Here is a 9,708-nt window from a genome sequence, read left to right on the forward strand (position 1 = left end):
GACTTTTTTTTTTTTCTGGAGGCCTAATGAAATGCAATGCACAATTTGTGTGTGTTTGTGTGTGTGCATGTGTGTGTGGGGTGTGAGTGTGTGTTTTGGGTGCGTGTGTTAGTGGACATTTTATGTGTGCATTTTTGTGTCTGTATGTATGTTCATTGCGCTGAAAAGGGCAAAGGTGTGACCTATTGCCCTACTAAATGTGGCCACGTCAAAATGACCCAAGCTGTTCCAAAATGCAAAGTATATATTGTTCTGAACACATAGTTCAAAGAAAATAGACAAAATTAATTTTGCTTGCAAAGTTCATAATTTGGAACAATTCTGGTAAATTTCAGGCAAATATGTGGAAGAAAACCCAAGTTATGACACATTAAAATTTTTCAGCCGGGTCAAAAAGACCCAGGGAAAATATTAAGGTTAAAGAGGGTCCTGGCTTTAAAAGACCTATACAACAGATCTGACTGTTATGCCTGTCTGTCTGGTTTGACTGGAGAAAAGTGAAAGGTTAACATCGCTGTCAAAATCCACCACAGCACATTCATTGAGGTGAGCAGTAGCTCAGTGATTAGGATGTTGGACTATGGATCGAAAGGTCATGTGTTCCACCACAGCCAAGCTGCCAACACTGGGCCCTTTAGCAAGGCCCTTAACCCTCAACTGCTGTTTAATAAATAAGTGGATATAAAAGGTCTTTAAATGTATATTTATTTGGGTGCAAAATGGAACAATTTCAGCAGTTTTTAAAATTTTATTTTTCTTCTTTGCCTTTTGTTTTGCGGTAGACCATTTCTTTAAAGCTGGAAAGGATTTTGCTCTCCCTCTTCCTTCTTTCCTCTTGGTTGAAGGAGGCGAGGGCTCTCTTCTCATCCGCACTATAAATTTGATTTTCCTTTCTTAATCTGACCGCCTCCATACGCCGATGTCTGTGGGATTATCAAGCATAAAGAGTCATTAGACAAAACACACCATGAACAGTGCACCTTAATTATGCACATTAATGCCGGAAATAAAACTAACATGCAGGCAGTTCCGATTTGGGACACTTTCATACGTGGTTATGAAATCTACTGTGTATCTGATACATCGCAATACAGCTTCTGTTAAGTTAATTCAAATCAAGCTGTGTCATAATTTTGCATTGACAGGAAATAGGGATGATGACAGTGAAGGAGGATTTTAAGTCCTTGGATGGTGAGGTAACAGAGCTCATCAACATTTATGGCAGTGGTGCCCAACCTGGAAAGGGCCGGTGCGGGTGCAGGTTTTCATTCCAATCAAGCATAAGCCACACCAGCCCTTTGTGGATAAGATTGGACACAGCTGATTTATGGTGATGCTGTAAAGCAAAATTGGAAGGTACATATTGCGACCTCTGTGTTTGAAGCAGCAACAAAGCAAAGTAAAACGTTTAAAATCAGAATTTAAAAAAACCAAAGGACATGAAACAAAAAAGTGGTATTAACCTCAATTAAGGTGCCCTTTTTACAGCAAGCTTGCAATTTTGCAGGCTCAAAATTGTTCTTTGGAGCCTATCAGTAAGTTTAGGAGTGCTGTGTGTTCAGACTATTGACCGCTACAGCACACACTGAAAAATTGTCGACAGCCTGTGGTGGAAATTTTTACTGAGGAGTTGTTTGTAAGGCTCTGACCTTCTATGCTCGTGACTGGTAGTTGTTTGTGACTAGAAATTGTTATTACCAGTGAGTGTTTTTGTAGAATATGACAAGGACAAGGGGAACTGAAGATGAGTTGGTGAGACGTAGGCTCATAAACAGCTTCTAGCAGACTTTGGTAAGGATAAGATTAGCCTGATCAGGAGGTGAGCAGGTGTTATGCATCTAAGCCAATGATTGATGATGTTTTTTTTTAATCATGCCTGTAAAATCCTGATGTACTCAATGAGCTGGGCCCTGCCTCATGAATTGTGAAACCTCTTTACTCTTGCCCGGGTCTACCAATGTGATACATTATTTTCTCAAAAACTTCCACAACAAGCAGATTTGGGCCACTTTTACTTGTTGTGTGAATGAAGCCAAAGTCTATTAACCAATGTGTATTGTAAGTCTTTAAAAAAACAACAACAAAACAAAAAACAAACATACCTGCTTCCGCTCATCACGTAGCCTGATTTTTCAAAGTCTGCAATCTCGTCACTGGTAAGGCCAATTTCACCTCTCCTAGGTATTCGCTTGCCTGCTTTGACATACTCTGCCATGGCGGCACCTTCACCCGGTAACAGAGCATGTCCAAAACTATAAAATCAAGGAGAGGAAGGAAAAACAGTTTAACTCCATACAGTTTTTATATTCAACTTGTACTGTGCAACAATAACTTAATGAGTAAGAAAATACAAATGTAGATACGCACTCCAATGGTTTATCATCCTGAGCCATGTGAGTTAGAGGAGCTTCAGGTCCAACCACATGATCATCAAGTCGAGTTTTCTCCACCCACAGTTCTTGGAGCTCATCATCTTCCTCTTCAGACTGATCGCTGCTGGAACTGCTGGACTCTTTGCGGCTCTTTTTAGCCTTCTTCTTCTTCTTCTTCCTGTGGTAATAAATATGTCAGCAAATGTTATTACTTATTGTTGATGCTATTACTTTCTTGTTCAAAAAGCCACAGCTCTGCATGGTGTAGCATTTTCTTCCACACACCTGATCAATCTTATTTATCAAATCATAAAAAAATGTAACCAATTATTAATCAATATAAGTTGAATTTGATATCTTAGAAGAAGGAAATTATATAATACATACATTATAATATTCATACGTTAAAAAAATTCTTACTGACTTTTTGTTTTTCTTCTTCTTTTTCTTCTTCTTGACCTCTTCTGTAAACAACAAACATATTTATATATATATGATTAGTCTGAGTAAAACAGAGGCTCAGTCAAAAATAACTCCTAGTTTAACAAGGAATACACTACAGCAGGGTCACTCAACTCCTCAGTGCCATCAACATCACCACCTGATTAATAACAATTACCCCACATGAGTTGGTAATGGCATGCTGTGGTGGAAACTCTTGCAGGAATAGAGTTGAGAGACCTTCCAATTATCTATGTATGATTGTGTAACCATTAGCCACACTGAATACATATAGCATTACAATACAACATACCGGGAGGAGGAAAGCAGTTCAAATGAACCGTTGAAAAGAATAAAATGGACCAACCTTCTGAGTCACTTTCTGATCCACTGTCCTCTGAGTGCTTGTGCGCTTTCTTTTTTTTTGATTTCCGTTTCTTTTTCTTTTTTTTCTTCTCCTCTGTAAATAAGAAATTGAGGAGTCAACAACAGTACACTTTAAATCAATTTACTTCACTGGGGATCCAACGTGGCATAAATGTAAGTCACTAAATCACCTTCTGAACTTGTCTCTGAGCTGTTGTGCTTCACATCATCTTCAACTGGGGTGTGTTCATCTGAGCTGGGGGAAGGAAAACAACAGTGACTTGAGCACACAGCGGTTTCATGATACATAGTAAGTCGTCCTAGCCACATAAAGTGCATCTGTGAAACCTGGTACAAACAGTGCAGGACAAGACAAAAAGATCTCACACACAGTCTGCTATTAGAAAGCAGATGGCATATTTCTGCATCCAAACTTTCACTCATACTTACTCTGGGTCTCGGACTCTTGGTGAATAGCCCCAGACCTCTGGGCATCCCAGCTCGCCGATTCTTTCACGCTCTTGCAAGCGTCTGAATAAAGAAAAGGAAAATGAATCACATGTTAAACATGACTTCTCCCAACCTTAAAGTCATCAGTAACAGTTTCATTAACAGTGTGAGTCTGACTATAAGCGAGATTATAAACCAATGTGAGATGTTACCTAGCGATGAAAGCTTCTTGTCTCTGCCTTTGGATGTCGTCTCTCTTGTCGTAGTAATCAGATCGTGATCCCCGGTCCCTTTCATCAGCCCACGCCGACTTCTCACGTTCTCTCGACCTGGACCGACTGCGCGAGCTGCCGAACCAGAAGCGGCTCCGACTCCTCTCTTTGCTCTCGAACCATTTTGACTTCCGCTCTTCTGTCCCGTTGTGTCGGTGTTGATCGGTCGCAGGGCTCGTGACACGCTCCCGTGAGCGACTTCGCGCACTTCCGCTGCTCGAGCGGCTCCGGTGGCGCTTTCTCGGGCTGTCAGCCTCCGTGTATTTAGCACTGAGCTCGTGCATCGTTTAGCGTCTTCCTGTTTTTAATTACTGCGCGCGCTGAAACTGTCAACACCTCAGTGTTACTGTAAAATCCACAAAACCGCCCAATGACCGTCAAGTAACACTCTGTAAAACAAGAACACGTATCAGTGATTCTAAAATAAACGCATTTCGGTGAAATAATATCTGGTGTAACTATTATTTACGTCGCCATGTCGTGGGTCGAGGTGAGTTTGTAACGCCGCCCCCTAAAGCTGGATTTCCGGCGGAAAGACGTCATACTTCACTTCCTGTTTATTATTATGATTATTTTTTTTTAGCAATTATGTATTTGCAACAATATACATAATGAAACAGCTTCAGTAATATCTGTGAAAGAAAATGCCTTTGTATAAGTTCGTATATTTTTATAAATTTCGTATAAATATTTTTTCAATGTTTCAGTTTTGTAAACTGAAACAGTTTTACACTAAAACTAATTCCTAATAATAAATAATTATACTTAGCAATAAAACTCGGTTTCTGCTCATAATAGACTTTATTATTTAGTCAATGTCAGGACATTGTTGTCTGGTCTGAATTTGAAGTGGCTTTAGGTTGTTTTGGTAGTTAGTCCTCCACAGTACATGCAAAGATCACACGTGGATGGTTATTTTAATACATTCTATACATTAAAATTAATTAATATATGTAGTTAACTAAAAATTATTCACGCTATGAGCTTCGCACATTTTGATTTGGTCGTTTTTTTTATTCTTCAATACAAATCCGCAGTGTTTCAATCTTCTCCCGTTCGACTGTATTGGGTTGCTTTGGGTTGCCTTTTACGCGAAGACCTGGCAACCCTGATTGAAAACAAAAGCACGCGGGGTGGTTGCGTCATAACCTGCCATGAGGTAGAAACAGTTTTACATTGAGGTCCATTTAAGGTCATTATTACTTTTGTAATAGTTTACAATGTACATATATAAACATTTAATCTGACTAGTTAGGGGTGTAAAAATCAAATGCAGTTAAATAAAATACAGGAAAAGTAACTTACCTAAACGCAGTTACTGAAAGTGTTTAATAACTTTAATAACAAACACAAGATAGAAGAGTTCATCTGTCTGATCATTATTATTCATCCCATCAGGCTGATTTAGTAGGCAGATGTTATTCTGCGCCTGCTGTTGTGCGACTCCTGTTGGTTATACAGAGAGTCGCAGCCTTCCTTCAGCTCCAACAACAGACTTTTTGTTGTCTGCTGCCACAAACCGGCATTGTGTTTTTTAGTACTTCAAAAGCAGAAGCCTCGATACAAACGCCACGCACTGCAGGTATACAATTAATCATCACTAAATATAAATATTTTATAGACATGTGACGTTTTCTTTCAGTAATAAATGTGACAGTTAAGTCAACCTAGCATAGCATTTCACACCCTGCTAGCTAGGTTAGCTATGCTACGCTAGCATGCTATGCTACGCTATGCTATCATCGTAGGCCGCATCCTGGCGCCCTACCAGGAGAGAAAAACTGAGCATTCAGCAGCTTGCTAGCCAGTTAATTTTTTGTTTATACTCCTTGCAGCATTATCTGGTGATTATATAATTTAGCTTTTGTGTTCGCAACAATCTTATATATCTAAATATCTGCTTATTAATGCCATACTTACTGCATGCCTTGCGACTGGACTAGAAACTTACATTGCTCAGAATTGAATACTTGTGTCTCTTTTTGTTGCTTTATCATTACTTTAGCTTGTTAGCTATAAGGTTTACATCAACAGTGAGTTAATAAGAGTAGAATAATAAAGGTGTTCACATTAGCATGTACTTTAACACCCAATACATTTTTAAACATGTTTAATAGTCCAAATAAAATAAAGAAATAAAATTGAATTAAAAACATTGCTTATTCTGGCGACCTGTTATATACAGATGACCAGCGACAGGTTTTTTTACTTCCTGTGTGAGAGTTTTTATTTAATATTTACATTCTAAAATAGTTATGTTTATTTGTTTGTTTATATATATATATATATATATATATATATATATATATATATATATATATATATATGAATGAATGATTTGTTTAGGGAAGATTGACTTTACTGTGCTCACCAAGCTTCTACCACTCTCTTCACAGGGATGTCGAAACTAAAGCTAATATCTGTAACTGACACACAGTATCCTGTGTCATTGCTGGAGGCCATCAGTGAGCAGAGAAACAACGGATTATTTTGTGATGTGACCATAATTGTACAGGAGCGTAAGTTCAGGGCACACAAGACAATGCTATCAGCCTCTAGCACTTACTTCCGTCAGCTGTTTTCAGTTGCAGGGCAAGTGATTGAGCTAAATTTTGTCAAGGCAGACATATTTGAAGAAGTCCTGAATTACATCTACACCGCAAAAATCCACCGAATTCGGTCTGACAAGATTGAAGATCTTATCAGTGCAGGCCAGATCTTGGGAGTCAAGTTTATTGCTAATCTTGCGGCCCCACTTTCACAAGTAAAGGGACTACCTGGCTTGTCAAAAGAAGGGGACAATGGCAATTTAAATACAAATGAGAAAAATGAAACTGGAGTGGAGAATATGCCAGTCATCACAGAATCATTCACTTTATCTGCTGAAGAATTTAAAATGGTAAGTGGCAGTGTTGACAAAGAAGATCCAGACAATGGTGATGTCCTGTTTGTCTCAGAGGTGGAAGCACCGAAAGCTCAGAAAACAAAGAAATCTCAGGTTATAGATTTGGATAGGGATCAAGGACCAGAGCCTAAAAGAAAAAAAGGCTCAAACGAAGAAGAACGGAACCCTGAAAAAGGAAATGCCCAACATGAGGAAAGCAAGCTCCCTTCAGAAGGTGAAGTGCCAAAAAAATTCCAAGAAGCCCCAGAGCCCCAGGCAATCCCTACAGCTGTCACTATGTCTCCAAACACCAGTAGTGATGTTATGGCATGTGATACAAGATTGTCCACACAGAGTGCACCCTCTACCCCAGATAATGTGAACAGGCTTACCCCTGACTCTCTAAATACCACTTCTACCATGCCTGTGGAATCCAGTGAAGTCCTTGGAGTTCAGAAGAAGAAGGTTTTATTGGAGCAGTCGCCAGATCGGCCAAGCAAAATCAGACTGTCAGATGTGAGGCCAACCTTCAGCCCTAATAATGGAGCTGGGCTAGATGCTGCTCTGACCAAGAAGACAATTACATTAGACAAAGCCTCAGAAATTGATTCGCTGTCATCAGGATGCAAGGTTTATGCCAACATAGGGGAGAACACGTATGACATTGTTCCTGTGAAAGAATGCTCGGGTGAGGGAGAAGCTCGACCAGCTGCTGGCCGAAAATCACAGACCTCAGTGCAGGGCACAAGCAATCTGTCCCCTGGGTCACCTCGAGGAAAGAAAAAAGGTAAAGCAGAACAAGAAGACCATTATGAACTTATTATGGATGGAAAGACTTTTTACGTGTGCGTTGTGTGCAAGCGTCCCTACGTGTGCCTGACAAGCCTTCGGCGGCATTTTAACACGCACTCATGGGAGAGAAAGTACCCGTGTCGTTACTGTGACAAAGTATTTGCTCTGGCTGAATACAGAACCAAACATGAGATAACTCACACAGGTGAAAGACGATATCAATGTTTACTGTGTAATGAAATGTTTCTAAACTACCAGTTGTTGTCATCGCATTGCAAACAAATGCACAATCAAGACCCCTCAGGCAGGAAGGAGAAGGACGACACAGACAATAACTTGTACCGCTTACTTCCATGTAAAACACTGCAGTTTAAGCCGTACTCTTTTGTCTCTGGCGAGACCGGAGGGATTCCAATCATTAATGAAAATGGGATTGTGCAGCACGTTAACCCTGCCAGGCCACATTTCACAAACCAGGAACTCCATTCAAGTCAGAGCAAAATGTTGAACTGGGATGATATCTTTGTCGAACCCGATGCACACACTCGGCCAGGGGCTCATGCACGACCCGGACCCCCTCCTCGACCCGCAAACCAAATAAATGTAGACAACACAACAGAGTTTGAATTTGTCATACCAGAAACATACTGAGCTGGCATGTTCACATATCTGATTACTATGGTGCCTTTTAATGTTGCAGGTTTCAAAGAAATGCATCAACTGGAAAAGTTAGTAAGTTAATTAAACAGACAGAATATGCTTGTTATTCAAGATGGGTTTCTGGGGTTTTGTCAGAATCATATGTCAAATTTGACTTTACAGAACAGTTTATATCTGTAAATTGTTCTGTAGCTCTTAATTGCATTTGTCTTTAAATAATAATGCTTTGAAACTTGGCAGTACTTCTCATACAACGGATTTCTTTTAACTTTTAATATAAAGGTACAATGTGGACATGATGAAAACCCACAAAAAAACCCCAATAGTTTCCTACACTAATCAGACTGTGGATATTACTTAATTAGAAACCATGTGAATTCATGTTGCAGTATGCCAGAATGAAAGGAAAAGTCAAGGAAACAATCAAAGCACTTCATATTATTCCTTTAATCTGTGACAAACATTGAATTGCTGTGGGAAAAAATGATGAATGGTATCAATGGAGAAATTGTATGAGTTTGTGGGGTAAATACATGTTCACTTAATTCTGTTTGAATTATGGCATAGTTAAGCATTGTGAGTTTCATTTTACGTGTTTTACATGTTCAACATTTCTGTGGTATTGTTAGTGTGGAGGAACTTCATGATGAGTCAGAGTGCAAACCATTTATACAAAGTGTACAAAATCCCTTGTATCATTCCAGCACACACAAAAGTGGGCGAACGTGCAGAAGATTAACTTAAAATTCAGTACTGGATATATTTTAAACATTCTGCGGACTTTTGTTTTTCTTTTTTTATAGCGTTTTGGATCTTTCATAATGATTGTCTCAATAGGTTCTACAATAATAATACACTCCTTTCATTACAGAGACCATTCATTTTACATTATTCTCTCGATTTTCTTGTCAAACATAAATATTTGTATTTATGATTTGAGTGCAGAGGTGGATGGCAGACATTTGTGAATGTTAGTAATATGTCCATTATTTAGCAGATTGCACTTGTAATATTGTACATTTTTATTTATATTCTGTCCATATAAGGCTGTGTTTCCACCAAGAGTGTATGAATTATTGTGAATTAATGAAGTAAATGGGTGAGCCTTTACTCAGCAGACCATTATCTAACTGTAAGTTGAGGAGTAAATGATAGCAATTTTTTTTCCACATGTGCTTTTCTATATTTCCTTTTTACATATACATATATGTATTCCATTATATTCTAGTTAGTGGGTAATGGTTTGGACAGTAGGATGATCATGTGACTCAATATTGCCACAGTCAGAAAGTGAGTGCTCTAACATTTGTTAATCTTACATATTAACAAATATTTGTACTACTAAAGACCGTTTTAATTGTTTCTATTTTGTTCAGTATTTATTAGGTCTTAGTGCTGTACAATGTGAAATAAACCTTTAGAGTACTTATTTCTCATCGCTGTCAACTACGTGAAAATTTTTTCTCCAGCG

At 38.8% G+C, this 9,708-nt stretch overlaps 2 protein-coding genes across 3 annotated transcripts; one reads left to right on the forward strand and one right to left on the reverse strand.

Annotated features, from left to right (window-relative positions):
- Window positions 1–688: 688 nt before the first annotated feature.
- Window positions 689–4,448, reverse strand: nkap (NFKB activating protein). Of its 2 annotated transcripts, XM_060885963.1 has the most exons (9): window positions 4,371–4,448; window positions 3,842–4,290; window positions 3,630–3,710; window positions 3,371–3,435; window positions 3,181–3,273; window positions 2,797–2,836; window positions 2,368–2,550; window positions 2,103–2,252; window positions 689–923 (listed from the first exon to the last, which is right to left on the reverse strand). In XM_060885963.1, the coding sequence occupies exons 2-9, from the start codon at window positions 4,183–4,185 to the stop codon at window positions 749–751; spliced, it is 1,131 nt and encodes a 376-aa protein (XP_060741946.1). In that variant the 5' UTR covers window positions 4,186–4,290; window positions 4,371–4,448; the 3' UTR covers window positions 689–748. The 2 variants fall into 2 exon arrangements, with proteins under 2 accessions (XP_060741946.1, XP_060741945.1); XM_060885962.1 differs by having other exon boundaries at window positions 3,842–4,428.
- An 881-nt stretch (window positions 4,449–5,329) lies between these two features.
- On the forward strand, window positions 5,330–9,673 carry zbtb33 (zinc finger and BTB domain containing 33). Its single transcript, XM_060885961.1, has 2 exons — window positions 5,330–5,483; window positions 6,298–9,673. The coding sequence occupies exon 2, from the start codon at window positions 6,300–6,302 to the stop codon at window positions 8,226–8,228; it is 1,929 nt and encodes a 642-aa protein (XP_060741944.1). The 5' UTR covers window positions 5,330–5,483; window positions 6,298–6,299; the 3' UTR covers window positions 8,229–9,673.
- Window positions 9,674–9,708: the final 35 nt, after the last annotated feature.

This window comes from Tachysurus vachellii, chromosome 13 (genome assembly GCF_030014155.1).
Source record: "Tachysurus vachellii isolate PV-2020 chromosome 13, HZAU_Pvac_v1, whole genome shotgun sequence".
In the NCBI taxonomy this organism is placed as follows: Eukaryota; Metazoa; Chordata; class Actinopteri; order Siluriformes; family Bagridae; genus Tachysurus; species Tachysurus vachellii.

Coding starts and splice junctions, on each gene's coding strand:
- nkap (XM_060885963.1), bottom strand. CDS start 4,185: ATGCACGAGCTCAGTGCTAAATACACGGAGGCTGACAGCCCGAGAAAG. Junction 3,711..3,841: donor CAAGAAGCTTTCATCGCTAG/GTAACATCTCAC, acceptor TTCTTTATTCAG/ACGCTTGCAAGAGCGTGAAA. Junction 3,436..3,629: donor CCAAGAGTCCGAGACCCAGA/GTAAGTATGAGT, acceptor TCCTTCCCCCAG/CTCAGATGAACACACCCCAG.
- zbtb33 (XM_060885961.1), top strand. CDS start 6,300: ATGTCGAAACTAAAGCTAATATCTGTAACTGACACACAGTATCCTGTG.